The sequence below is a fragment of the Dromiciops gliroides genome, chromosome 3 (assembly GCF_019393635.1).
Source record: "Dromiciops gliroides isolate mDroGli1 chromosome 3, mDroGli1.pri, whole genome shotgun sequence".
In the NCBI taxonomy this organism is placed as follows: domain Eukaryota; kingdom Metazoa; phylum Chordata; class Mammalia; order Microbiotheria; family Microbiotheriidae; genus Dromiciops; species Dromiciops gliroides.
Genome location: NC_057863.1, coordinates 657083743 through 657108066, shown reverse-complemented (window position 1 = coordinate 657108066; position 24324 = coordinate 657083743). Strand labels below are relative to the sequence as shown.

The 24324-nt window shown below is 58.1% G+C and overlaps 5 protein-coding genes across 11 annotated transcripts; 3 read left to right on the top strand and 2 right to left on the bottom strand.

Annotated features, from left to right (window-relative positions):
- The first annotated feature begins 1024 nt into the window (after positions 1–1024).
- On the top strand, positions 1025–6448 carry FCGRT (Fc fragment of IgG receptor and transporter). 5 transcript variants are annotated; one of them, XM_043991031.1, is made up of 7 exons: positions 1025–1158; positions 3819–3908; positions 4109–4354; positions 4439–4714; positions 5491–5769; positions 5878–6003; positions 6152–6448. In XM_043991031.1, exons 2-7 carry the CDS (start codon positions 3827–3829, stop codon positions 6235–6237), a joined length of 1095 nt encoding a protein of 364 aa, XP_043846966.1. In that variant the 5' UTR covers positions 1025–1158; positions 3819–3826; the 3' UTR covers positions 6238–6448. The 5 variants fall into 5 exon arrangements, with proteins under 5 accessions (XP_043846966.1, XP_043846965.1, XP_043846964.1 ...); XM_043991030.1 differs by lacking the exon at positions 1025–1158 and adding an exon at positions 3155–3215; XM_043991029.1 differs by lacking the exon at positions 1025–1158 and adding an exon at positions 3181–3254.
- Positions 2307–4097, bottom strand: LOC122745636 (vegetative cell wall protein gp1-like). The gene is made up of 2 exons (XM_043991037.1): positions 2655–4097; positions 2307–2462 (listed from the first exon to the last, which is right to left on the bottom strand). The coding sequence occupies exon 1, from the start codon at positions 3650–3652 to the stop codon at positions 3119–3121; it is 534 nt and encodes a 177-aa protein (XP_043846972.1). The 5' UTR covers positions 3653–4097; the 3' UTR covers positions 2307–2462; positions 2655–3118.
- Positions 6449–6581: 133 nt separating the features above from the next.
- RCN3 (reticulocalbin 3) lies at positions 6582–11715 on the top strand. Of its 2 annotated transcripts, XM_043991033.1 has the most exons (7): positions 6582–7065; positions 8898–9141; positions 9503–9705; positions 10478–10650; positions 10954–11014; positions 11106–11308; positions 11384–11715. In XM_043991033.1, exons 2-7 carry the CDS (start codon positions 8900–8902, stop codon positions 11489–11491), a joined length of 990 nt encoding a protein of 329 aa, XP_043846968.1. In that variant the 5' UTR covers positions 6582–7065; positions 8898–8899; the 3' UTR covers positions 11492–11715. The 2 variants fall into 2 exon arrangements, with proteins under 2 accessions (XP_043846968.1, XP_043846967.1); XM_043991032.1 differs by lacking the exon at positions 6582–7065 and having other exon boundaries at positions 7072–9141.
- An 18-nt stretch (positions 11716–11733) lies between these two features.
- On the bottom strand, positions 11734–18053 carry LOC122745634 (nitric oxide synthase interacting protein). 2 transcript variants are annotated; one of them, XM_043991034.1, is made up of 9 exons: positions 17902–18053; positions 14516–14586; positions 14248–14353; positions 13536–13617; positions 13267–13420; positions 13042–13172; positions 12707–12894; positions 12517–12625; positions 11734–12435 (listed from the first exon to the last, which is right to left on the bottom strand). In XM_043991034.1, exons 2-9 carry the CDS (start codon positions 14583–14585, stop codon positions 12364–12366), a joined length of 912 nt encoding a protein of 303 aa, XP_043846969.1. In that variant the 5' UTR covers position 14586; positions 17902–18053; the 3' UTR covers positions 11734–12363. The 2 variants fall into 2 exon arrangements, with proteins under 2 accessions (XP_043846969.1, XP_043846970.1); XM_043991035.1 differs by having other exon boundaries at positions 14516–14606; positions 17902–18015.
- Positions 18054–18422: 369 nt separating this feature from the next.
- Positions 18423–23324, top strand: PRRG2 (proline rich and Gla domain 2). Its single transcript, XM_043991036.1, has 7 exons — positions 18423–18649; positions 19260–19359; positions 19728–19939; positions 20678–20723; positions 21974–22115; positions 22483–22605; positions 22756–23324. The coding sequence occupies exons 1-7, from the start codon at positions 18443–18445 to the stop codon at positions 22772–22774; spliced, it is 849 nt and encodes a 282-aa protein (XP_043846971.1). The 5' UTR covers positions 18423–18442; the 3' UTR covers positions 22775–23324.
- Positions 23325–24324: the final 1000 nt, after the last annotated feature.

Below are 24324 nucleotides of genomic sequence, written 5' to 3'. Positions count from 1 at the left end.
ACACTAGAGAGCATAGGAATAGGTGGAGCTTTCCTTAATATAATAAGCAATATCTACCTAAAACCATCAACAAACATTATATGTAACGGGGATAAATTAGAGGCATTCCCAATAAGATCAGGGGTGAAACAGGGATGCCCATTGTGCTCCCTTTGGAGGGAGCACCCACTTTACTGGGATTATCGATTTATCAAATCAACAAAGTCAACATTAAATCTTACCCTTGATTTATTATCTTTCTGGGTTTTTTTTTTTTTTTTGCAGGGCAATGAGGGTTAAGTGACTTGCCCAGGGTCACACAGCTAGTATGTGTCAAGTGTCTCAGGTCCTCCTGAATCCAGGGTCGGTGCTTTATCCACTGCGCCACCTAGCTGCCCTCCTTACCCTTGATTTAAAAAAATCAGTACAAGATCAGAGAGGCTAGACAGCAGTTCATAAGAAAAAAAGATCTGCAGTTTTTAGTGGACTGCAGGCTCCATATAATTCAACAGTGAGACAGTTAAGAACGGGAATGTGATTTGGGGCTTCGGAAAGGCACAGTACCCATATCAAAGGAGTTGATGGTACCACTGTACCCTCCCCTGATTAGACTTCATGTAGAGTGTTTGTACTTAGTTCTGGTAGGTGTGGCTTGAGAAGGACATTGAAGAGCCTTTCCACTGTAACATTCTTTTCTCCCAGCCTGGTCTGGGCAATATAAGGAACGGTTAAAGCAACTGGGTATGTTTTCCTTAAAGAAGAGAAGCCTAAGGGTGGGACCAAGTAGCTGTTTGAACAATTGCTGACTTCAACTTTAGGAAGGGCTGTTACAGAGAAAAGTGTCAGACTTGTTCAGTTTGTCCCATGGGGAAGAACAATGGGGCAATGGGTAGAAGTTGCAAGGAAGCGGATTTGAGCCTTACTACTGATGTAAGCAAAAAAAGGGGGGGGGGAGAAATTCCTGATGATTGCAGCCTGTCCCCAAGTGAGATGGGTTGTCTGCAAAGGTAGTGAGTTTCCTCTCATTGGGGAGCTAAGAAAGGCTGGTCGATTCTTTGGAGGGAGGGCTGCAGACAAGATTGTGGAGAATTGAGTTAGACCAGGAGCCCCCAAGATCCCCTGCAGAAGGTGAAGCTCACTCTGAGTCCTGAAGGAAGCCAAGGATTCTGAGTGGCAGAGGTGAGGAGGGAGTGCATTCCAGCCATGGGGGAGAATGGAGAGAGAGGTGGAGGGTTGTGGGGGAGGCGGGATCTGTATGGCTAGACTGGAGGGAATGAAGATTTGAAAGGTAGATTTGAGCCAGGTTGTGAAAGACTTTATTTTTGTTTTTGTTGGTGGTGGTTTTTGCGGGGCAATGAGGGTTAAGTGACTTGCCCAAGGTCACACAGCTAGTAAGTGTCAAGTGTCTGAGGCCAGATTTAAACTCAGGTCCTCCCGAATCCAGGGCTGGTGCTTTATCCACTGCGCCACCCAGCTGCCCCTGTGAAAGACTTTAAATGGCAACTAGGGGGCTTCTACTGGACCCTAGAGGGAAGAGGAACCACTGGAAGTTCGATTTGTGTTTTAGGAAAAAGATGGGTGAAAAGAGACATTTGATTGAAGGAGCCCAATTAGAAGAGGAATAGGAAGGGAAGGAAACAGACATTTATTAAGCACCTACTATGTGCCAGACTCTGTGCTAAGCACTTTAGAACTATCTCATTTGATCCCCACAACAACCATGGGAGGTAGGTGCTGTTATCTTCTTTTTATAGTTGAGGCAGAAGTTAAGTGACTTGCCCCCAAGTCACACAGATGGTGAGTGTCTGAGACTGGATTTGAACTTAGGTCTTTCTGAATCCAAGTCCAGCATTCTAATTTTTTTTTTTTTTAATTTTAGTGAGGCAATGGGGGTTAAGTGACTTGCCCAGGGTCACACAGCTAGTAAGTGTTAAGTGTCTGAGGCCGGATTTGAACTCAGGTCCTCCTGACTCCAGGGCCGGTGCTCTATCCACTGTGCCACCTAGCTTCTCCCCAAGTCCAGCATTCTATACACTGCCCAATGTAGCTGCCTCATAGGAGAGGGTAACCAGAGGCTGAGCTTGGTGGTTGTATGAGTGGAGAGAAGGGGAGGGGGTGCCAGAGAAGTGGAGGTAAAAATGGCAGGATTTGGCAAAAGATTGGCTAAGTGGCTAAGCGAGTGAGGAGTAGAGGGTGACACCAAGGTTTTGAAGCTAGGTGATGGGGAAGATGAAGACGGAAAGGGGGCCAATGAACCGCAGAAAAGGACCTCTGCCCTACTTATTGACTTAGAAAACCACACATTTCACATTATCTATGTTCTAATGTATTCTCATTGTTGTTGTTACGTTTTCTTCCGTTTGGGATGCACTTGGGAGTGTGGCTGGTGTGTATGGCACCTCAGGCTCACAGGGCAGACACCAAATTCAAAATGTCCAAAGGGCAATTGATGACGTGGGACTGGAGCTTAGGAGAAAGTAGGACTGGACATGGAGGGGGATGGGGGGTTCTTATATAGAAATGAAAATTAAACGTCTGTGACGTGATTAGTCCGTCATTCGATAAAACATATTAAGCGCCTACTATATGCCAGGCGCTGGGTTAAGCGCTGGGCCTACAGAACAAGGCAATGGACAGTTTCTGCCCCGAAGGAGCCCACCCTCTAATGGGATTACCAATAAAGGGTGCCCAGGAACTCTCAGGGGGAGCCTTCCTATGTCCGGTGGAGGTCTCTTCTTCCCACGAATCTCGCCCGTCCTCAGCACTATCGGAAACCACAGTGGGAGAGGAATATCCTGGGAGCTCCCGAAGCTCCTCCCGGCAGGTGTTTCCGCAGTCCCTGCTGCGGCCCCTCCCCCAAAGGTCCATTGTTTACTTCTGGAATAGCCAGACCTCTTGGCCCCACCCTGATGTTTTTGTGAGTTCGGACCCCCCGCCCCCCCTCCCCGGGGCCACTGAGGGCTTGGTCCCAGAGACCTACCGAGGGACAGGCGGGGGGGGGGCGGGTGCAGAGGAGGCCCCAGGGCTGACATCCCGTTAGGCTAGGTTGGCTGGCTGAGCTTAGGCAAATAGTTGGTCCCTGCGTTGGACGGGACATTAGAGGGGGCAGGGCGGTTGCCTGGGCCAAGTTGGGGACTTTTCACCTTGTCTCCGCCCACTCCTGGAGGGGAAGTGGACCAGGGGGCATTCCCGGAACGCAGGCGGGGGCGGGGGTGCACGGCGCAGATGGAGCTGGGGTAGAACGGAAGCGAGGGGAGGCCGAAGCTTCAGCCAGGGTGGGCTGGGCGTGGGGAAAGGCAGGATGCAGTAGAGGAACTGACCGAGGTCGGTCACGGGAGTCCCAGGCCAGCGTGAGCGGGGCGGGCTGGGCCGGGCCCGGCCAGGCCGGAGAGCCTGGGAGCCTGGGAGGGCCCCGGGGCTGGAGACGGACATTGTAGTGTCCCGAGGATGCGGGGAGGCAGGGGGCCCCTAGCGGGAGGGACAAGCCTGGGGCTTTCAGGAACTGGGGGGCCGAGAGCCTGAAAAGTTCGGTCCTCGCGGGGGCGTGGTTGGGGCTTCTGGATCCTCTTGGGGGAAGTGGAAAGGGAGGGTGCGGGTTAGAAAGAACATAGCGTTCTCTTAGGCAGTAGGATTGGGGGAGTGTGGAGGACCGAGACACCCGTGGGCCCTCCATGAGGGCTCAAGGGCTTCATTGTTAGTCCATTCGTAGCTTCGGGGTGAAAGTGCCTTCGATGGAGGGGGTCCTGGGATGGTGGGAAAGGTCATTCCCGCACTGGTTCGAGTAGGGTAGCCCAGTACCTGGGGCCCTGTGGTGTCTGTGACTCAGTTTCTCTCTTCAGGTCTCAGAATGGGTAGTCCCTCTCCTAACCCCCCGGCTCTCCCCTTCCTGTTGTTGCTGTTCCTCTCGGTGCTGAAAGTGCTGAGCGCAGGTGAGGGAGGAAGGGAGGGCACCTGGAGCCTTGGGTTGGCGGATTTGGGTGGCAGGGCTGGTGGACATGGAAGGCTGAATGCTCACAGTGCCCCTCCCCCTTTTGCTGTTTCTATTGGCTGACCCTGCGTGTTTTCTCTCCCTCTGTCCCGCCCCACGATGGCGATGGCCTTGGCTGGCTGCCTGGACTTGGACCTGCAGGGGCACCATCTTTGTTGTACCAGCTCACTGCAGTGTCAGTTGCACCTCAGGGGACCCCCAGGTTCTGGGCCTCAGGATGGCTGGGTCCCCAGCTCTTCCTGACCTATAGCTCTGGGGGCAATGCTGAGCCCTGGGGGGCCTGGCGCTGGGAATCTCAGGAGTCCTGGTTTTGGGAGAAGGAGACATGGTATCTGAAGACCCAGGAACGATTGCTGCGGGAAGCCTTGAGGCTTTCTAAGAATCAGGGTGAGGTTGGATGGATGCCGGGCTGGAGGTGACTCCAGGAAAGAGGGGGCTCCCTCTCACATTCTCATCTGGGGCCTCTCCCAGGGGCTCACACTTTTCAGGGCCTGGTGGGCTGCCAACTGGAGGCCGACAACTCATCTCAACATACTGCTCGATATGCCCTGGATGGGGCCGAACTCTTGACCTTTGACCCTGTGCACAGAGTTTGGTTGGGAGACTCTCTGGAGGCCCAGATTGTGAAGAAAAGCTGGGCCAATGAGAGCCAGCGGGCTGAGAAGGAGTCTGAGTTCCTGCTCACCACCTGTCCCCAGAAGCTGAAAAGTCACCTGCAGAAGGGTCAGGGCAACTTCCGGTGGAAAGGTATGTGGGCAGCTGGCAAGAGAACCAGGAGGCCAGAGAGTTGGCAGAAGTCGCCCGAGTCAGTGGGCGCCACGGCTTCATCTCCCATGCAGGCCAGGATGGGGAGCCTCCAGAGAAGAAGAAAGGAGGTGGTCAGAGAGATACTGATGCCCAGTACCAGGAGGGGATCAGGGATGGAGTCTAAAGCGCCCCTTGTGTAGGCAAAAAAAAAGGTGGACCAGGGTTAGGCTCACTTCGGGGAGGTCCTAGAACCTGGGGGATGCATCACAGAGCTGGAAGAGACCTTTGTTGTTCAGTCATGTCCCCTCTTTGTGACCTCATTTATGTTTGTTTTTTTTTCTGGGGCAATGAGGGTTAAGTGACTTGCCCAGGGTCACACAGCTAGTAAGTGTTAAATATCTGAGGCAGGATTTGAACTCAGGTCCTCCTGAATCCAGGGCTGGTGCTTTATCCACTGTACCACCTAGCTGCTCATTTGGGGTTTTCTTGGCAAAGATACTGGAGTGGTTTGCCGTTTCCTTCTCCAGCTCATTTTACAGCTGAGGAAACTGAGGCCAGCAGGGGTAAGTGACTTGCCCAAGGTCACACAGCTGAGGACAGATTTGAATTCAGGAAGATTAGTCTTCCCGACTCCAGACCCAGGCACTCTATGTGCTATGGCACCACCTAGCGGTCCTCTGGAGCCTTTAGAGAGCATGAATTCCAAACCCTTCACAACCCTGGACAATGCCAAGGTGACTTGGGAGCTGGTCTTATGAGTGCCCATTTTCCCTTAGAGGCCCCTGAGGTGCGAGCCAGAAGCCATGTCGAGCCAGGGTCCGCCTGGTCCACCCTCACTTGCCAGGCCTTCTCCTACTTTCCACCGGAATTGGAGTTCACCTTCCTTCGAGAGGGGAAGCCAGAGCCCTACTCCATGAGGGGTGTGGAGCAGTGGCCCAATGGGGAAGGAGCCTTTCATTCCCAGGTCATTCTTCGGGTCCCCTTTGGGGATGAGAGCCAATACAGCTGCATGGTCCAACACCCTGCACTAGCCAGCTCCATCACTGTGAACTTCGGTAAGAGCAGGGGTCTTCTAGGGCCATGGACTCCTTGTCCCCTATCCATCAACCAGCATTTCTTAAGCACTTCTATGCCCACTGATCCCAGCCTTTCCCCACCTGCAGAGGCATCTGGCGGACTACCCTTGCCCATCAGACTCAGCCTGGTAGTAGGCTCCTTGCTCTTCTTGGTATCCCTGGCAGGCGTGGTGACTTTCGTGGTGATGTGTAGGAGGAGAGGGGAACGCCCAGGTAAGCCGTGGCCCAGAACTCAGGTGGAGCCAAGAGAAACAAAAAGAGATCAAGGAAAGACTGGCAGAGACAGGGAGAGCCTCAGAACCTCCCCACACCCCCCCCCCCCCATCCTGGTTCCTTCTTTTCTCTCTCTTCCCCATTCTAGCTCCCTGGATTTTCCGGCGTCGTGCAGGGGACGACGTGGGGGCCCTGCTCTCAGCCCCAGGCTCTGCCCAGGACCCCAGCCCCTAAGATCTGGGAGTCCTGCCTGTCTGCTGCCGACCACCTCCGGCTTTCTGTACCCTTGCTACTTTGCTGGGAATGTGACCTCCGGATGGAGTCCTGTCTCCCTCCCCCTTCCCATCCCCTTCCAGGCAGCCCTCCTGGATTTCACCTCTGACAGTACAGAAATGTTGATCTGTTCCTCTCTCCCAAACACAAAACAAGATATTGGGTCCACGTCTGCTCTGACTCCTTTTCTTCCAGACCGTTTGGGGGTGCAAGGGGGAGTCACCGTATTGGGGGGCGGGGTCCTTGAAGGAGCGTTCTTCCCCTTCTCCTGGAGTCTAACCTGCGGCTCTTTGCTGCGGCGGCTGCTGCTGCTGTTCCTACTGCGGCAACTGCTGTGGTTGCGGCTGCTGCAGCTGCTGAGATTAACTAGAGTGGGGCGGGGCTCCGAGGGTTCCCCCCGCCCAAGTTCTCTGTCTGCCCCGCCCACTGGCCTCAGCTCCGAAGACCCTGCTGCGCCCCGGGCCCCCGGGCTGCTGGGAGTTGTAGTTTCCTGAACGTTCCGCAAGCATTGTGAAACGACGGGCAGCGGAGATGGGGGGCTTGGGGTGGGGAGGGGGCCCGCGCGCGGCCCCCGCCCTCGCCTCCCGCCCTGCGGACGTGGCGCCGGGAACCCAATGAGAGCCTGAGAAAGGGAAGGCCCCGCCCCATCCTGGGGCCTGAGCTTCTGGATTGGCTGGGGGGTGGGGCCATGAGAAGCCTGAGATACGGGCGGGGGGATGAAGGGAGGGATCGGGGAGCCGGGCTGCCTCTGAGCCAGCGCCGAGGGACTGGACGGGACGGGACGGGGTGGTGAGGACCAACTAAAGCGCGGGCCCCTAAACCCCCTCCTACCCCAGTCCGGTCCTCCTCTAGGCAGACCCGCTTTACATCTCCAACCCTCTAGCCCCTCTCTGGGCCCCCATCCATCCTCCAACCTCTCCTGCCCCCGACTCTTCCTCCAACCCTTTTCTGTGCCCCCAATCCTTATCCTCTTTCTGTGTTTCCATCCCCCAGTCTCTCTCTTGGTTCCCAACCCATCCTCCATCCTCTGTGCCCCAATTTCCACCCCCTCTGTTCTCCAGTCTCCAGCTCTACTCTGCCACCCCACCCCCAGTCTCTCTCTGTTCCCCAACATCCTCCAGTTCCTTTCTTTGTGATCCCTGCAACTTTGCCCCTTGTCCCATCCCCTCCAACGGGCCTTCAGGCCCTCTACGTTCCCTTTCTGTGCCAACCCCCATCTCTCTGTGCCTCTACCTACTATCCGTTCTTTCTCTGTGCCCCACCTGATCCTGTGATCCCCTCAACTCATCCTCCAGTTCCTATCTGTGCCCAATCTCCTCTCTGTGACACTATGGCCCAGACCCTCACTGTGCCACCCCAATCCTCTAGCTCCTCTCCGTGCCACCCGAATTTCCCTTCCCCCAACTGTGCCACCCCATTCCCCTAACCTTTCTCCGTGTCTTCAGACCCATCCCCAGACCCAGACCCCCCCCCCAGCTCCCACAAGGTGCTCCTGCCCCATCTTCTAGCCTCTCTGTGGATTCTTGACCTGTTTGCCAGCCTGCCACCCCTTAGCTCCATCCTCCAGCCCTTTTGTATTTCCTGGTGAACCCCTCAGCTCTTCTCTGTTCCCACTCCCCTCTTCCAACCACTCTACAGACCCCCCAAGTGCACTCTGTATCCCAGCTCCTTCCTATCTGCCTACCCTCCACCCCTCTGCCCTCCAGTCATCCGGCCCCTTTGCCCCCCTCCCCACTGTCCTCCAGCCCCTCTCCAATGCTCCCTGTCCCAATCTTCCCATCCCTCTGCTCACCCCAGCCCCATTCTGTACCCAAACCATCTCCTTCCCCATCTTTCTTTCCCTTATCACCATATCACTCCCTCCCCAGTTCTTCCAGCTCTCCCTTCTGACCGCTGTCCTCCCTTCCCAGTATTTCCTTCTCCATCCTTCCACCAACACCAATCTCGTCATCTGTCCCTAAACCCTTATCTGTCTTCTCATCTCTTACCCCAAGTCTTAACTTTCTCCCTTTATCTCCTTTTCCCCCTGTCCCTCCATCTTTTTTTTTTTTTTTTTTGGCAGGGCAATGGGGGTTAAGTGACTTGCCCAGGGTCACACAGCTAGTAAGTGTCAAATGTCTGGGGCTGGATTTGAACTCAGGTCCTCCTAACGCCAGGGCTGGTGCTTTATCCACTTCGCCACCTAACTGCCCCCTGTCCCTCCATCTTTAACCCATCTCAAGCCAACAGCTCCCTTCTATCTTTGATCAGGCTACACCCATTTTCTTCTTTGCCCTTCTAGGACTGCACCATTCTTGTGTACCCTCAAGTCACCCCCATCACTCCCTGGGCCTCCACCCTCTATGCATCTCTTCTCTGTGCTCTACCCCATCCTCTATTTTTTTTGACCCTCTGCCCCCCCCTCCAGCTCCCATCTGTCTTTGCCTCCCAATCCCCTCTCTGTACCACTCCCCATTGTGGTGTCCCACCTGACCCTTTCCCACTTCTACATCACCTCCTCCTTTAGTCCCAGCCCCTCCTCATTTGCTTTCTCTGGACCTTGTTGCACCCCTTCCTTGCCACTCATCACCCTGTCTGTCCTGGGGCTCTGTGCTCAGGCTTTCTTGACTTCTCCCTTCCAGGGATGATGTGGCTGTGGTCGCTGCTGCTACTGGGACTGGGCCTGGGCAAAGGGGCATGGGGCAAGCCCCCCCCAGATGCCGGGGTCCCTCACTCCAGCCGGGTGCACCAGCAGGCCCCGCTGAGTGAGGCCAAGCATGACGATGCCCACGGAGACTTTCAGTTTGACCATGAGGCCTTCCTGGGTCGGGAGGCAGCGAGGGAGTTTGACCAGCTCAGCCCAGAAGAGAGCAAAGCCCGGCTGGGGTATGCCCGCATGCGTGCTGGCCTGTGTTGTTCCTCCGATCCCAAACTCGTGGATGGGATGGATGGGGGTGTGGGGGGCAGGGGGGGGGGGAGTCATCGCCTGTATTAGAGACTCCAGCTGTTTACTCTGGAGAAGGCTGGGGAATGCGGGGTGGGGGGGGGGCAGGGCAGCCTCAAGAATCTGCAAGGCTGGTTTTGTGGGAAGAAGGGTTGACCTTGACCTCAGGGAATTGGCCTTCCACTAGGGAAGGAGCCAGGGGGCTGGTGCTCAAGTCCCTCCTTGTCAGTTGGGAGACTGTTGTTGATTAGGGGGACTAAGGGCAGTGCCCAGCTTCCTGTTCCCCTATCACACCTGCCGCAGGCGGATTGTGGACCGAATGGACCGAGACGGGGACGGGGATGGCTGGGTGTCACTAGAAGAACTCCGGGCCTGGATCGCTCATACGCAGCAGCGCCACATCCGGGACTCCGTTACAGCAGCGTGGGACACCTATGATACTGACCGGGATGGCCGAGTGGGCTGGGGTGAGCTTCGCAACATCACCTACGGTCACTACCAGCCGGGTAAGCCAGGAGCTCTGACCCCTTCATACCTCTAGCATGATCTCTGACCCTGTGCTGGCGCCAGACTCATTGTCCCAGGGTTCTGTCTCAGCCTAATTGTGCTTGCCCGCTGCCCTGTCCTCTGGTCTAAGCTGAAGAGATGGGCCTCCCTACCTCGTCTTCCGGAAGCTCCCTTACCCCTAGGGCAGTTGTTGTGTGACCAGGGTGTGGGTCACTGCCTCCCTTCTGGCTGGTTTTGAGCGCACTTGAGGCTCACAGCATGGGCTCCCTGAAGGGAGCTCAAGGAGTGCCCAGTCTCTTGAGTGACCCCTCCTGAGGCAGCCAGACGGTCAGGTGAGGCGACTTCGGAGCCTTTCCTTGACCGACTACATCTAGCCACTCTTTTACCGGCTCCACTTGGCCACTAGGAGGCGCTAAGATTCACTCAAGGTCTCCAGATCTCCTATCTGCCACCGGGCTGAGCCAGATGGTCTTCCACGAGCTCTCCTTCTGAGTCCCCCCGCCCCCATCTAAGGGGCCAGGGCTTCTGGCCACTGCTGCCTGCTGTCATTTCTCTCCCAAGTGGTCTCTTTTCCGACCCCGCCCCCACTCCTCCCTTGCCCCCCACTGTGCTCCCAGCTCCCATTCAATCTGCATAAGCATCCTCAAAGTCACCTCCATGGGCGTCCCCCTGAGGCCGAGATCCCCTGGGCCTTTGGAGTCTGTTATTCGAGGCTTCTCCGGCCTTGCCCAGGGAGGGGAGCCTGGGAGTCCTGACTCAGTTTCCTGCCAGGAGAGGAGTTCTCTGATGTGGAGGACGCAGAGACCTATAAGAAGCTCCTGGCGAGAGATGAGAGGCGGTTCCGGGCAGCTGACCGAGATGGGGACCTGCAGGCCACCAGGGAGGAGTTCACAGCCTTCCTGCATCCGGAGGAGTTTCCCCACATGCGGGACACTGTGATTGCTGTGAGGACCCCACCTCATTCTCCCTCCTGGTCCCAGAGGCTGCCTGGAGAATGCCGGATTGGTCCTCAGAGGGGGGATGTTCATGGGGAATGGCAATGGGGCCTGACCCCTCACCTTTAAGAGCCTCGGGGGCTTCCACGTCCACATCTATGACCCTGTGACCCTGGGGAGTGTCACGTTGGCCCTCAGAGGGGGGATGTTCACAGGGAACAGCAATGGGGCCTGACCCCTCACCTTTAAGAGCCTCGGGGGCTTCCAGGTGGGACCCCCAGCGCCCTGAGCCTGTCTCCTTCTCTCCTTCAGGAGACCCTGGAGGATTTAGACAAGAATGGAGATGGTTACGTTCAAGTGGATGAGTACATAGGTGAGGGGGCTGCCACCTTGGGGAGTAAGTGGCAGGCAGGGATTACTGCCCCTGCCTCAGAGGCACACTGACCTCCTCTTCCTGCTCCCAGCGGACCTGTATTCCCCAGAGCCAGAGGGAGGCGAGGAGCCCGCCTGGGTGCAGACGGAGCGGCAGCAGTTCCAAGACTTCCGGGACCTGAATGGGGATGGGCACCTGGATGGGCGTGAGGTCGGGCACTGGGTGCTGCCCCCAGCCCAGGACCAGCCTCTGGTGGAGGCCAATCACCTGCTGCAGGAGAGCGACACTGACAAGGTAGGGAGCTGCCAGGGTGGGGTCTGGCAGTGCCTCTGGGCATGGGGGCCTGACACCTACCCAAACCTCCTACAGGATGGACGCCTGAGCAAACAGGAGATCCTGGGCAACTGGAACATGTTTGTGGGCAGTCAGGCCACCAACTACGGCGAGGACCTGACACGGCACCATGATGAGCTCTGAGCACCCTGCTCTGCTGGGCACCCCAAGCCTTGAGGACACAGCCACCACAGGCAGGGCCGGCCTGCTGCCTGCCCAGGGTTCCCTGGTCCCAAGCCCCAAACCCAGGCCTCCCAGATCCAAGCAGCACTCCCAGCAGCCCTCATAAATACTCCCACCCCCTCTTTAAAAACAGTATTTGCAGTTCCACATTCTTGCCTTCCCTCCATCCACTGAGAAGGAAAGCAATACCCGTCACACGGACAGTCAACAAGCCTTCGTTTATTAAACAGTCACTGCGTGCCAAGCACTTGGTGATACAAAGGGCCCACGGGCCTCCCAGCCACAACCCTGCTGGTGCCCTGGGGACCCGCCTGTCCCATTCCTAGCCAGCCAATCCAGGGAGCCCCAGGGTTCCTGGCAGAGAGCTGGGGCCCTGTCTTCAGAATCCTAGAGTTGGGGGGTCATGACTGTGAGCTCTGAGCATGTCCCATGGATCCCCTGGACACATTTCCTCTCTGGACCCTTTCTGGACATATGTGGGGGCCCAGCTCCCCCAGGCCTTCCTGGGTCACAACCCAGAGCCCCTGCAGGTCCGGCCCCCAAATGCAAGAGTAGAAAGTGGAGACCCAAACCTGCAGCAAGGACCACTTCTCCTCATCCCTCCCTCTGGGCCTCAGAGCTCAGTGGGGACCAGGAGAATGCGTAGGAGGGAGGGGCTGCAATAAAAGCTGAGGCCTCACCTTCTCGGTGTCTGACCTGTCTGGGGCTTCCCAGAGCTGGGAGGCAGCACGATGCTGGGGACCTCATGCCTCACACAGGTGCCAAGGAGCCAGAGGCAGCACATCCATTATCCACTTGCTCCATCCCGCCCCCCCCCCAGCCCGGGGGCCCCTTTAGGCCTGCATCACAGGACGAGACTTCTTGGCCTCCAGCCGGACCCCAGAACCTGCAAAGCCAGTGCCGCCCTAGGGAGAAGACAGTAATGGGTGGTCAGGGGGACAGACAGGGGCAAGGGGAAGGGAGGCTGGAGACCGGGCATGTCTCACCCTCTGTAGCAGGATGATGTCCTTGTCTGTCAATGGAGTCCCACTGATGGGGTCCACCATGTCCTTGCGGATGAGACGCTCCACACACTCCACGGTCACCACAGCCCCCCTGGGAAAAAGAGGCCGGTCAGGCGGGGCTCACCAGGGCCCTGCCCTCCCCAACCCTGATGACCGATGACCCCTGACTCACGAAGGCCGCAGGACGGCACAGGGGGTGGAGTTGCTTAGGCTGTCCCGTGTCACTGCGCAGACATAGCGCTCGCTCCGAGTGATCAGCCCCACCCGGTCCACGGAGCCATCCACGGGTGTGAAGTGGACAGATATGAGGTGCGACAGGCGCAAGGGTTTCCCAGACATCGGGCACGTCACGATGCGCGACTGCTCCCACCACAGAGACAGGAGAGGTGGGCTCAGAGGTGCACAGAGGCAGGAGAGGTGGGCTCAGAGGTGCACAGAGGCAGGAGAGGTGGGCTCAGAGGAGGAATTTACGGGGATCGGGCTGGGACAGGGGAAGTCTTCTCTCACCGGCTTCTCCAGCTTGGTGGCCTTCGCTTCAGGGGTCAGGGATGGGATCCAGAAACTGGGTAACTCCTTGGCTTTGTCCTTGTCCTTGTCCCCGGCCTCAGGGGCTGAGTTGGGTCCTGGCTGAGCGTCTCCTGGCATGGGCAGACAAGACAATTTAGTGGGGTTCAGAGCTCCTCGGCTGTGCTGGGCAGGGACCAGGTGGGCGGCCCCCGGCCCTCTCCTCACCTGGGCTGGCCCCTGGTCGAGGAGTGAAAGGGTTGAGGGGCCGGCTGACAATGGCCGCCTCCTTCTCCAGGAAGCCCCGCAGTTGGTCCTGGGCGGCCGCCCGGCTTAGCTCCCGCTGCTCCTCCTGCTGGGCCCCTCGCTGTTTTTCGTATGCCTGTTGGGGGGGGGGGGGGACAGGGAGCAGGAGATCAGTCCTCTTGTTCTTCGGGGCTTCTCCCCCTCTGGGCCCCTCAGGATTCCCCGTCCTTCCCTCCTTCAGGGTCCTTTACCTTCCTCTGCCGGGCAATCTCCCGCTTCTGGTGCAGAATATACTCCAGGATGGCTTCCCGCTCGTACAGGAAGCCGTCGGGGCTGCAAGGCACATGGACAGGCAGTGTCACCCCAGAAATGGCAGGAGCTGCTCAAGTGCTTATGTGTGTGCACCCCGCCATCCCGCCAACACTGACTGAGTCTGTTAGACCGTGTGCGGGGGACTCCCACAAGACACAACACAGGCAGTGCCTCAATGAGCTTGCGGTCTAACACACAGAAGAGAAGCACGCACAGACGACTACGATAGGAAGGAGCAGAGAAGGCCCAGGTACCATGTCCTGCGAGCACAGGCAGGGACAACATCCGCATGATTTGGGCGCCAGAGAAGGCTCTGCGGCCCCTCGTGGCTTCCCATCTACCTGGACTCAAGCACCTCCGCATGGCTCCCTTCTCACAAGGCTAAACTTAAGGCCACCCCCTCCAAGAGGGCCTCCGGATTTCTTTAGCATGCCCCAGCAGAGTGTAAGCACTTGGAGTGCAGGGCCAGGCCAAGGAGGGAGTAGATTCTAGGCATGGAGGACAGCCTGGGCAGAGGAGGAGGGGCGAAGGAAGGGGACACAAGCGAACAGGCTTGTGCTGAGTGCCTGCCGGGTGGGACTCCATGCTGGGCTCCCGGGCAGCCGTGGAGACTGAGACAAGGACCAGGGACCCAACCCTTCCCCAGCTCACGTGACGACAGGGTCATGGCAGGGCTGCAGCGAGAGGCAGCAACAGTCAAAATCCTTGACGGCATCCCGACTCAGGCGGACGTTCTGAGTTCCGTAGCCTGAGGCCGCTGCAAGGGGAGATGGTGGGTTGGGGCCATGGGTCAAACACACACACAGAAACCTAGACCCGATCCCCCAGAGGCAGAGAAGAGGTCGAACTCAGAGAAGGCCTTGGAAGGTCCACCTGAGGGAGGCCACCACCCCGGCAGCCCCAGCCCCTCTGCCATTACCAGTGTCTTTTTTCTTCTCGTGATACGTGTACACGGCGCCTGCAGTGCAGTTCTTCCCATGACGGGTCATCCTGGGAGCAAAGAGAAGAGGCTGAGGGCCAGGGAGAGAGAAGGCTCTGTCACTTCTGTTTGGGAGGGGCCTCCAAGGCCATTTTAGCTAATCTATCCCCCTCCCTTCCTAAGAGTCTTCCCTACAATGGTGCTGACAGGCGCTTGCAAGCTTCCAGGGAGGAAACCGGGCTTTCTGCAGAGACAGCTAGGCACACTCTGACCCCGCTGACAGCCAGGATGGGTGGCTTTACCCTGAGAAGAATCTGCTTCTCCGGGTTCTGCTTGGGGGACCTTTTTGTCATAATGTCTTCTAGTATCCGGAGGGGTAACAGGCCGGGCTTACATCTCTTCTTCTCTAACATTCAATTCAAGAAGTACTAAGTGTCTACTGTGTGGGGCTGAAGGAAGCAAACAGCTCTCAAGGATCAATCATTTGAGTGGAGACAAGGCCAGCAGAGAAGGAAAAGCAAACGAGACAAGCCTGGCAGGCAGCACTAAAGGCCCAGGCCCCCGTGCACCTGCCCCATCCTGACAGCTGGTTCTCTTCTTGCATGCCACCCCTGCTCCCAGACCTTCCCAGACTCCCCCACTGCCTCCTTTCTCCAGTTCTCAACAACTCCGGCCCTCACAGTTACCATGGAGCTCCTGAGCCCAACCTCAGAGGCTCCTGAGTCTCCTCCCACCTCCCGGACTACTCCCAAGCATGGCTGCCCACCCAAGGTGCTCCCACAGCCCCCTTCTCTCTATATTCCTGCACTAGCCAGCCATCTCTTCTGCGCAGACAATCAACACGTGGCACACAGCAGGCACTTCAGCATTTCTCCACTGACTCTCTTTCTGGTCTGAGCCCCAAGGCCTTCATCTCTGCTTGAACATCCAAGCAGCCCTTCAGTCAGTCAGATGCAAACTCAACCTATCTTTCCCATTTTCCCAATGCCCTGGACTATAGCTCATTACTCCCTCACCTCCCACAACCCATCTATTGCTAGGGCTGAGCCTGACGAGTCCCCACCACAGGCACCAAAGTCCTGCCTTCTTTGGCCCAGTCTCTTGCCTCCGCAGCCTCCTTTCACACCTAGCTCTGTCCATCTTCCATCTCTGCTAAGGAGCCCCATGGCGTTTCCCATGGCCTCCAAGAGAAGCCATAAGTCTGGCCTCCCACTGTGCCTGTCTATCCCCTGGCCCCCAAATATGCATCCTTGGTGCCAGCCTTTCATTTCCTCACCATGTCTCTCTCCAGATCTGTTCTCCACACCCTAGGCCAAACACCTTCCCTTTCCCTTCCATTCAAGGCCCAGCTCAGGTATGGCCTCCACTCTAGGCAAGCCTCCTCGCCAAAGGAAGCCAAGTTAGCAGCTTAGCTCCCAGAAGGCTCAGGGGCAGGAGCTAAGGCTGGGTACCTCCTTACACCATGCCTTCCAGCCTTTGCACTGCTGGTCCCTGAGGCCTCTCTTTCTCCTCACTTCTGGGACCACTGGCCTCCAGCAAGCCCCAGCTCAAGGCCCCACTCCACGTGAAGCCCTTCCTGATCCCCAGCTACCTTCTATTTAGTACATATACCACACTTAGGGACAGGGTCAGTTTGATTTTTGTCTCAGGCAAAGGAGGGCTCTCTCAGCTTCCATTTCCCAAGGCCTCAGGCAGTATGTGAGGTGAGCACTGAACTGGGAGTCACGGGCCTTTGCCATTTACTAGCTGTGTGATCTTGGGCAAGTCACTTCACCTGTGTGCCAGTTTCCTCATCTGTGAAAGGAAGAGGTATGCTTGGAGCTCTTCTAATGCTAAGCTCTGCCTCACAGACTTGTGGTGCTCTAGAAGGGTGGGGACACTGAAAGGACTGCCCAAGTTCCCTAGCAGCTCGTGGCAGCCCCGGGAGGCAGCTGGCTGGATGAGTGACTGCCACCTGGCACTGTTACTGAAGGGATCACTGTTGGGCGTCCTCTCTACATGGCCAGCTCTCAGAAATCTGGTCTCGCCCAACTCGGCTGTCTTGGCTGATCCCTCATTTCCTTCTCTCCCTCCCCACCCCAGACTCTTCCTGGAGGGCTTTGTTCCCCCGTTCCCTACGCTCACAAACTCTGCACCTGGTGGTATCCTGCCAAGCCCTTGATGAACTTGAGAGTGGCAGAAAAGGGGCTGCAAGACATAGAGTTAGAGCCGTCTGGGGCCTCCACCGTCCATGGCCACACAGGTACCCCCCCCCCTCCCAGTTCAGGGCTCCCAAGTAGAAGCATCCACGTGGTCTCTTCTTTGGCTGCAGAGGGGGCGCTGGCAGCAGCGGGGGATGCCATTGCTCAGAAACACAGAGGTAGCAGGGACCACACTGGATGGCCACTGGGACCCTTTCCAAATCAGAACCACAGAGGCTCTGGGAAAAGCAGCCTCCCTTCTAGTAACAGCCAGCCCCTCAGGCCTTGCAGGGATCTTGGTTTTACTGGGACCCGATGTGGGTCAGGCATGGAGCTGTCTGCCACACACTGAAATATGAAGCCAGAGGGAAAGCATCCTAGCTCATGCAAACGTTGTCTCCTATCACTGGGCACAGAGCAAATATTAACAAGTGTTTATGATCTCCTCTTCCTGAATTTTAATCTGCCCTCTGAAACTTACTAGCTGTGTGACCCTGGGCAAGTCACTTCACCCTGTAGGCCTCGGTTTCTTCATGTGTAAAATGAGCTGGAGAAGGAAATGGCACCCCCCCCCTTCCCTGAGGTCAGGGACTGAACAACAACAAAAGGGGGTGGGGCTTTGCTTGAAGGCATACTACTTCCCAAAGCAGCTTGAATCACCATCATTTAAAAGAAATTATTTGCTTATTAGAAAAAAACATTGGGGGGCAGCTAGGTGGCACGGTGGATAGAGCACCGGCCCTGGAGTCAGGAGGATCTGAGTTCGGGTCCTGCCTCAGACACTTGACACTTACTAGCTGTGTGACCCTGGGCAAGTCACTTAACCCCAATTGCCTCACTAAAAAAAAAAAAGAAAAAAACATTGGGTTTCCCTATCTCATCCAGACTAAAAATGCGGGAGCCACTCGTGGGCTTGACCCTGCTACTGATGGGCACAGGAGCGTTTTGGCCCGGGTCTCCCCGCCCCCTGGTCCCCCCTCCAGGGGGGCTCCCAGCCTCCAGCACGGCCTCCCTAAGGCTTTCCTCCTCCAGGCCCCAGGAGCTCCCGCAGCGATGCGCCGGGCCGGGGGGGGGGCCCTCCACCCTCCCCAAAAAACCCGACACCGTAGCAGGGGCTGGGCCGGAGGCCGGACAAGGCTAGGGGCCGTCGCCCCTGCCCCGCTGGAGATCTCCAAGCACCAAAGAGGCCTCGGGCGCTCGGCTCACCTCGGCCCGGGATTTCCAAGCACGAAGAGAAACCCCGGAAAACGTTCCTCTTACAGCAGCACAGAAACAGTCCCGTCTTCAACGGCGAACAGGAAGTGAGGCGAAGGAGGCGCCACTAAACCCCGCCCCTCCGGCCGGGCCGCCCGCTTCCGCCGCTCCCGGAAGCGCAACGCCCTCGAGCATCCGCCACGTGTCCTCCCTTGCCTCAGTTCCCCCCGGGTCCGCGGTCCACGCCTCAGAAGTTCCGGGAGATGGGAGTGGGGCGGGGCTAAAAGCCCCTTCCCCACCCCCGGGACCTGGGAGCTTCTGGGCCACGGCTGGCCCTGTGCTCCAGGGCCCGTGGCCCAAAGGGCTGGGTGACTCTAGGTATTCTCAGACCCCCTAGACAGATCTCAGTTTCCTTCTCTGGCCATCATGCTGGGGTGTGTGTGTGTGTGTGGGGGGTTCGGTAAGGAACCATTCGTGCTAGCCAACTCGCCTTTCATAGGCCAAGAGAAGCGCCCCCCCCCACCCCCCATCCCTGTCCAGTATCCTCAGGGTCATGGTTAGGGTCAAGTCTATCCTCTACCTGGCTCCTTTAAACACCTGGGCCTTACCTGGGCCCCTCCCCTCCCAGGTGAGCTCTGGGGCTCCGCCCCTTCTCAGCTGGGCTGGCTGCCTAGGGCCACTGGGAGCCGGGTTCTGCTCCCTCCTCTCCAGGCCACACAGCCCCAAAGCCGGGGCCCTGGGTGGTCTCTACTCTGGGCAGGTGAGTGAGTCGATGGCCAGGAAAGCCTTCCCCTAGTCCTGCCCCATAGAGGCCACCCCTCCCTGGCCCAGGCGTCCGGGCCCCACAGTTCCATCCCTTAAGGGCTCAGGTGTTCAGACACCTGCTTTCCTACCCTACTCCCTTCAAGGATCCAGACTCTGGAACCTTTAGCTTTGCTTTCTGGGGGACACATTTGTCCAGCCCTTCACTTAACCCCTATTCCCCCTCATAAACTCAGGTGTCCCCTCACAACCCCTAGTTCTGGCAGGTGTCTAGACTCTTGGTACACAAGCTTGTCCCTCTCTCTCCCCAGCCCTTCCCGACCTAAGCCTCTTCTTTAATCTTTGGCCTCGAATATGGGATGTGATATGTGTCCCTGGGGCAGCGAGCAAAGTCCGGGAAATTCCGAGGTGGGGGTGGAGAGGGTGAGTTGGAAAGGGGGTGGACCTGGTCTGTCTGCTTGCCTGCCTGCCAGCAACCTCAGCCCTGGCCCTGAGGCCCCCTAGTGGGGAGAGTGGATTTCCTTCCCATGGTACTCAGGTGTACAGGTCCGGGAGTGAAGACACTATCTAGAATGATTTGTTCTGCCTTTCTGGGGGGGACTCCCTAGGTTGGTTGTGTCTGCCCCGCTATGAGGGGCTCCCCCTTCCTGCTACTGCTATACCTAGGGCTGACAGAAGCCTCCCAGCCTGGCCTGAGGAAAGACCACGGTGAGTGCCTGAAGGAACAGGGGAAGAGGGACAAGGTGGACAGGGTCCGACAAAACTATCTTTCCCCTCTGGGGACCCAGGTATTTGGGCCCTCACCCTAAGGCCCAGTGGATCCCCTGAATAGTTCTCAGGTATTTGGGCCTCTGCCCTCATCATGGACAGGCAAGTATATACATGCCCCCCCCCCCCCCATTCTCTCTGGGCATATGAAGACATCTGTGCCTCTAACCCTGCCCTCCACCCCATCTGAGTAATTGTCCTCTGCCTTTACCTTCCAGGCCACCTATATCTAGCCTACCAGTATCTTCAGCACCCCCCAGCTCAGAGACTTAGGCCAGCTATTCACCAGGGACCTTGCCTGATTTCAGGTGCTGACGCTGGTCTGGCCCCCACGGCTGTGTTCTTAGGAGCCCCCAAAGCCCAAAGTTTCCTGGGGAGTGGGCCTGGGCCGCAGCGCTTTCCCCGGGCTAATCATTGGGATTTGGAACTTCTGACCCCTGGGAACTTGGAACGGGAATGCTGGGAGGAGCGATGTTCCTGGGAAGAGGCTCGGGAAGTGTTTGAAGACAGGACCTTGACGGTATGTGAGGAGACCCTGAGCAGCACAGGAGTGGTGGCCCCAGAGGGCCAGTGGTAGAATTGGCTTAAGAGTTTCAGTCATGGTGGGCTATGTTTAGGGGCCTGGGTGGTCGAGGGTAGTGGTGGTTGACTAGGGCCAGGGAACTTGGGGCTTAGAAGCCAGTCAGCTTAGTTAGGGATGGAGGGTAGGGCTGGGACTGGAGTAAGGAGTGGGAGGGAAGGGCAGAGCCATCTAGTTGATAGGGCAGGGTAATTGACTGACTCCTTGAATTCGGAGGTTCAAAGTAGGGTGAGTGAATCAGAAGGTAGTTGGAGGGCTAGGCTTGTAACTGACCTGTGAAGAGCAGGTTAGGGATGGGGAAAATAGGGTTTGGGACTATGGTGAGGATAGGGAGGGGGAACTGGGACCAGGGTCAATAGGGGGTGGGTCTGCCAGAAAGTGGGTGGGCACTGAAGGCCTCAGATCCCTGAAGAAAGCAGGAAAAGTCTCCTGGGGACGGGGGGGGGGGGGGTGTTCCTTGTAGGTGGGCTCCCCCAACTCTGTCAGCGAGGTCGGTAGGAGGGCTGGGGCCTGATCCTAGGGAGCTAGCTCCAATCGGACCCAAAGCTCTGGGTGAAGAGGACCTGAGAGGGCCGGGTACCTTCAGGGAGGGGCGGAGCCCAGGAGGGGGTGGTGCCAAGGGGGCAGGCCCTGTCAGGACAGTGCGTAGGGCTTAAATTGCCTCTGCTTCTGCCCCAGGATCGTTTCTGGGAGACCTACCCCTACAATGGGAAGGGTGGCGCTGGTGAGTACTAGGTTAACCCCTGGGGACCCTATCCCACTATTACGAATCACACCCCAGGAGGAGGTCCTGGGAATCCAGGGCCCGCCCCTTCCTTCCCAATTAGACGATACGACTGGGTCCAATCCAGCCCTGGGCCCTGCCCCCTCACCCTCTCTCCAAGCCTTAAATGGCCCAGCTGGGCCTGGGGATTCCGAGGCCCTTCACTACGTGAGCCCAGCCCACCTTCCCGTCCTTCTTGGGCTGGACTGCCTTCCAAGCACTTTGCAGGCTGGCCAAACCGGCCTTCTTACTTACGTTACTCATGGTTACTTCCTTTCCTCTCCCGACTTTCTCCTCACTTTCATTTTGTAGGATGCCTAGTTTGCTTCTAGGGTTATAGGACAGCCCTCTCTTAGTTCTCTAAGGGGCTTGCTGGTGTCTCCCTTTGAAATCCCCACCCCTTTGTGGTTTGCTTTGGTCTTTTGTATCCATTTACATTTACTAGTGTAATGCCTGTCTCTAGGGCCCAGGGGCAGGTGACACTATGTATCCACTCACACTTACTTTGTATATAATTGGGAATCTTCTCATAGATACTTCATATCTATTTTGTTTCCACTTCTACACAGATACATTTCTCCAGGGCAAACACCATTGTTGGCTTTTTGTCTTTGTATCATCTGACTCTGAGCACCTAGCCCAATCTCACCCTAGTTAAATGCTTGTTGATCAAAAAATAACAATACCAGCCAGAGTGGGATAGATATTACTGATACAGACAAGTCTATACAAAATATATGTAAAGACAATTCAGGGGAAGGGGAGAGGGGTCAGAATCAGGAAAGAGCTTTAGCAGCTGAACCTGGACTAGAGCAAGGGATTCCTGGAGGGAGAGCCTTCCAGATCCAGGTGAGTGCCAATACAAAAGACCAGACATGGGCACTCCCTAGCAACTGTAGTATGAGTCCTAATGTGGCTGGCAAAGCCTGCAGCCCCAGGACCCGAACAGAATAAATCTTCCCCCATTACTAAAGGGACAATAACCACAGGGCAGACTGAAGTGGGAAGCCATTCTAAGGGGTTCATTCCCTGGCTGAGGGTCTGGTAAGGCTGGGGGTCCATGGGGGCCTGCTGCCCTCTCCTGGCCCAGCAGCCTTGTCTTAAGGAAGTGTGTGCCCTGGCAATGGGGCTGAGGGAGGGCTCAGACCCCGGTGAGATGAGATCTCAGTGGCTCCCAGACCTTACCCACCCCCTCCTTTTCTTTCCAACAGTGCATGGACGGGTGGATGTAGCAGCCTTGACTGTTGGGCTAGGGGCTGGCCTACTGGTCTTGCTCCTGGCAGCCCTAGGCACATTCTGGTATCTCCATAGGCGGAGGCAGTTGGGCCGAAGCTCTGGGCCCTCTCCCCAAAGGTGAGGGGCTGGGCTCTCCTCACACGTATTATGATGGAGCCAGCAGCAAAGGCAAGCCTTGTGGCTGGAGGTGGGTTCCAGTTCATGGAGGAGGCCTTCGTCCCTGTGGATGGATGGGCCAGTCTGGATGATCAGCTTTTGGTCCTCAAGTCTCCATCTGGTCATATCTCACCCTCCCTGCTCCCCCCCCCCCCCGGGTTTTGCCTGCTGGTTTTGTCCAGTAGGAATCTTCCCGGTTATTATCCTCCATCACTTCTCTCCAACTTTTTTTTTTTTTACCGGCTATACCCCCTTACTCTCCCCATCTCTTCTCCCTTTTTTTGGGTCTCCCTCTTCAGGGGCTGACTCTATCTCTGACCACCCACAGAGCTTTCCTGGTGACTGAGGACCTCCCCTTGACCCCCTTGCCGCCTCCCCCCGGCCTCCCCACTTACGAGCAGGCATTGGCAGCTTCTGGGGTGCATGACGCCCCCCCCCCACCCTACCAGAGGTACCTGAACTGAGGGGCGGAGTCTGAACGAAATCCCTCCCGGGGGTGGGGCCCGCGGGATGACAAACTGGGATTGGAAGAGAGGCCTTGGGCGCGGAAAGCCCCTCCCGGGCGCGCTTCTGACTCCCTTTTCTCCACCCCCTCCTGTAGTATTCGGCGGTCCCGCTGAGAAGACGACCTCCCCCCCCCCCCCCCTCCCCGGGCCAGCCCGCGCCTTCTCTGCCCCCCGGCCCTCCCACCCCCCTATCCCAATCCGGAAGCCCGGAACGGGGCTGGAAAGGATTTGTCTGGGAAGCCGCCCGCCTGCCCTCCCGTCCTCTCTGGCCCCCTTCAGGACACACGCAGGCTCCTCGTGTGTCCCAAGCTTCTTAGGGAACGAAAGGCATGTGCACACGTGTGCTGGCCTCAGCGCTCCAAGGGCCTGGGTGTGTGCACACAGACATCGGAGTCGGACAAGCTTCTAATGGCGCCCCCGCCCCGTCCACGTAAGGGCCGCTGCCAGGCTCTCTAGGGGGTTCCCTAGGTGTGTGCTAACTTGTCCGGGATAGCTGGTGCGTCCCTGCCCCTCCGGAGCCCAGTTCTGGACAGACGCAATCGGAGCGGGGAGGGGGAGGGGCTGCCTCTGCATCCCCCTTCCCCCCCTGCCGCCACCGCTGGCCTGAGCTGCACTCGCCCTGGGCCCAGTGGGAGAAGGGCTCGGGCAGAGGCCGGCCTCGCTCCGGCACGTCGGGCGGGCGGGCGGGCGGCGCGGCCGCGTCTGCGCGCTGGCTGCGGCAGGGGCGGGCCAAGCTGGGGGCTCCTTTCTCCAGCCCAGCCGGCCTCGGCCCCTCCCTCCCTCCCTCCCTCCCTCCCTCCCTCCCTCCCTCCCTCCCTCTCTCTCTCTCTCTCTCTCTCTCTCTCTCTCTCTCTCTCTCTCTCTCTCTCTCTCTCTCTCTCTCTCTCTCTCTCTCTCTCTTTCTCTTTCTCTCTCTCTCTCCCCCTCTCCCTCTCCCTCTCTCTCTCTCTCTCTTTCTCTCTCCCCCCCTCCCTCCCTCCCTCCCTCCGCCCGCCGCGGGCAGCTCTCCCCCCCCCCGCCCTCTCTCCCTCTCTCTCTCTCTCTCTCTCTCTCTCTCTCTCTCTCTCACATACACACACACACCGACACACACGCACGCTCCAGCCTTCGCTCTCCGGCTCGGGCTTTTTTTTTTTTTTTTTTTTTTGCATTTGCATTTGCACGGGATTGTGGGAGGAAGCGGAGCGCAGCCAGACAGCCCGCCGCCCCCCGCCCCCCTCCCTCCTCTCTTCTCCCCTCCCCCTCCCTCCCTCCTCCCTCCTCCCTCCTCCTTCCCCGCAGCCAGCCGCCTTGTGCAAAGATGGCTGCACGGTGAGCGAGGAGGCGGCGGCGGCGGCGGCGGCGGCGGCGGCGCCGGACGAGCGGCAGAGAGCGCACGCAGCGGCCCCGCGCAGCGCAGCGCCCAGTCCCCCGCGGCCGCCCGGCCAGCCCCGACCCGCGGGGCGCCCCCCGCAGAGCGCCGAGCCCCGGGGAGCCCCAGTCCCCCGCCTCCCCTCCCCCCGCCTCCCCTCCCCCTCCCCTTCCTCCTCCTCCTCCTCCTCCTCCTCCCGCCTCCCCCTCCCCTCCCGGCCCCGTAGGCGCGGGCCCCGCGGCGGCTGAAGCAGAGAGAGGCCCCGGCCTCGGGCCCCGGCCTCCGGCGGCGGCGGCGGCGGCTGCGAGCGCGC

What these genes read in the sequence shown, in the direction of transcription:
- LOC122745636 (XM_043991037.1), bottom strand. Translation starts at nt 3,652, where the DNA reads ATGGAGGGCCCACGGGTGTCTCGGTCCTCCACACTCCCCCAATCCTAC.
- FCGRT (XM_043991031.1), top strand. Translation starts at nt 3,827, where the DNA reads ATGGGTAGTCCCTCTCCTAACCCCCCGGCTCTCCCCTTCCTGTTGTTG. An exon ending in GAGGCTTTCTAAGAATCAGG is followed by an intron (nt 4,355 to 4,438) that starts GTGAGGTTGGAT and finishes GGCCTCTCCCAG; the next exon opens with GGGCTCACACTTTTCAGGGC. An exon ending in CTCCATCACTGTGAACTTCG is followed by an intron (nt 5,770 to 5,877) that starts GTAAGAGCAGGG and finishes CCCCACCTGCAG; the next exon opens with AGGCATCTGGCGGACTACCC.
- RCN3 (XM_043991033.1), top strand. Translation starts at nt 8,900, where the DNA reads ATGATGTGGCTGTGGTCGCTGCTGCTACTGGGACTGGGCCTGGGCAAA. An exon ending in TGCGGGACACTGTGATTGCT is followed by an intron (nt 10,651 to 10,953) that starts GTGAGGACCCCA and finishes TCTCTCCTTCAG; the next exon opens with GAGACCCTGGAGGATTTAGA. An exon ending in AGGAGAGCGACACTGACAAG is followed by an intron (nt 11,309 to 11,383) that starts GTAGGGAGCTGC and finishes AACCTCCTACAG; the next exon opens with GATGGACGCCTGAGCAAACA.
- LOC122745634 (XM_043991034.1), bottom strand. Translation starts at nt 14,585, where the DNA reads ATGACCCGTCATGGGAAGAACTGCACTGCAGGCGCCGTGTACACGTAT. An exon ending in AGATTGCCCGGCAGAGGAAG is followed by an intron (nt 13,421 to 13,535) that starts GTAAAGGACCCT and finishes CCCCCCCAACAG; the next exon opens with GCATACGAAAAACAGCGAGG. An exon ending in ACATCATCCTGCTACAGAGG is followed by an intron (nt 12,436 to 12,516) that starts GTGAGACATGCC and finishes TCTTCTCCCTAG; the next exon opens with GGCGGCACTGGCTTTGCAGG.
- PRRG2 (XM_043991036.1), top strand. Translation starts at nt 18,443, where the DNA reads ATGGTTAGGGTCAAGTCTATCCTCTACCTGGCTCCTTTAAACACCTGG. An exon ending in CAATGGGAAGGGTGGCGCTG is followed by an intron (nt 20,724 to 21,973) that starts GTGAGTACTAGG and finishes TCTTTCCAACAG; the next exon opens with TGCATGGACGGGTGGATGTA. An exon ending in TCTGGGCCCTCTCCCCAAAG is followed by an intron (nt 22,116 to 22,482) that starts GTGAGGGGCTGG and finishes GACCACCCACAG; the next exon opens with AGCTTTCCTGGTGACTGAGG.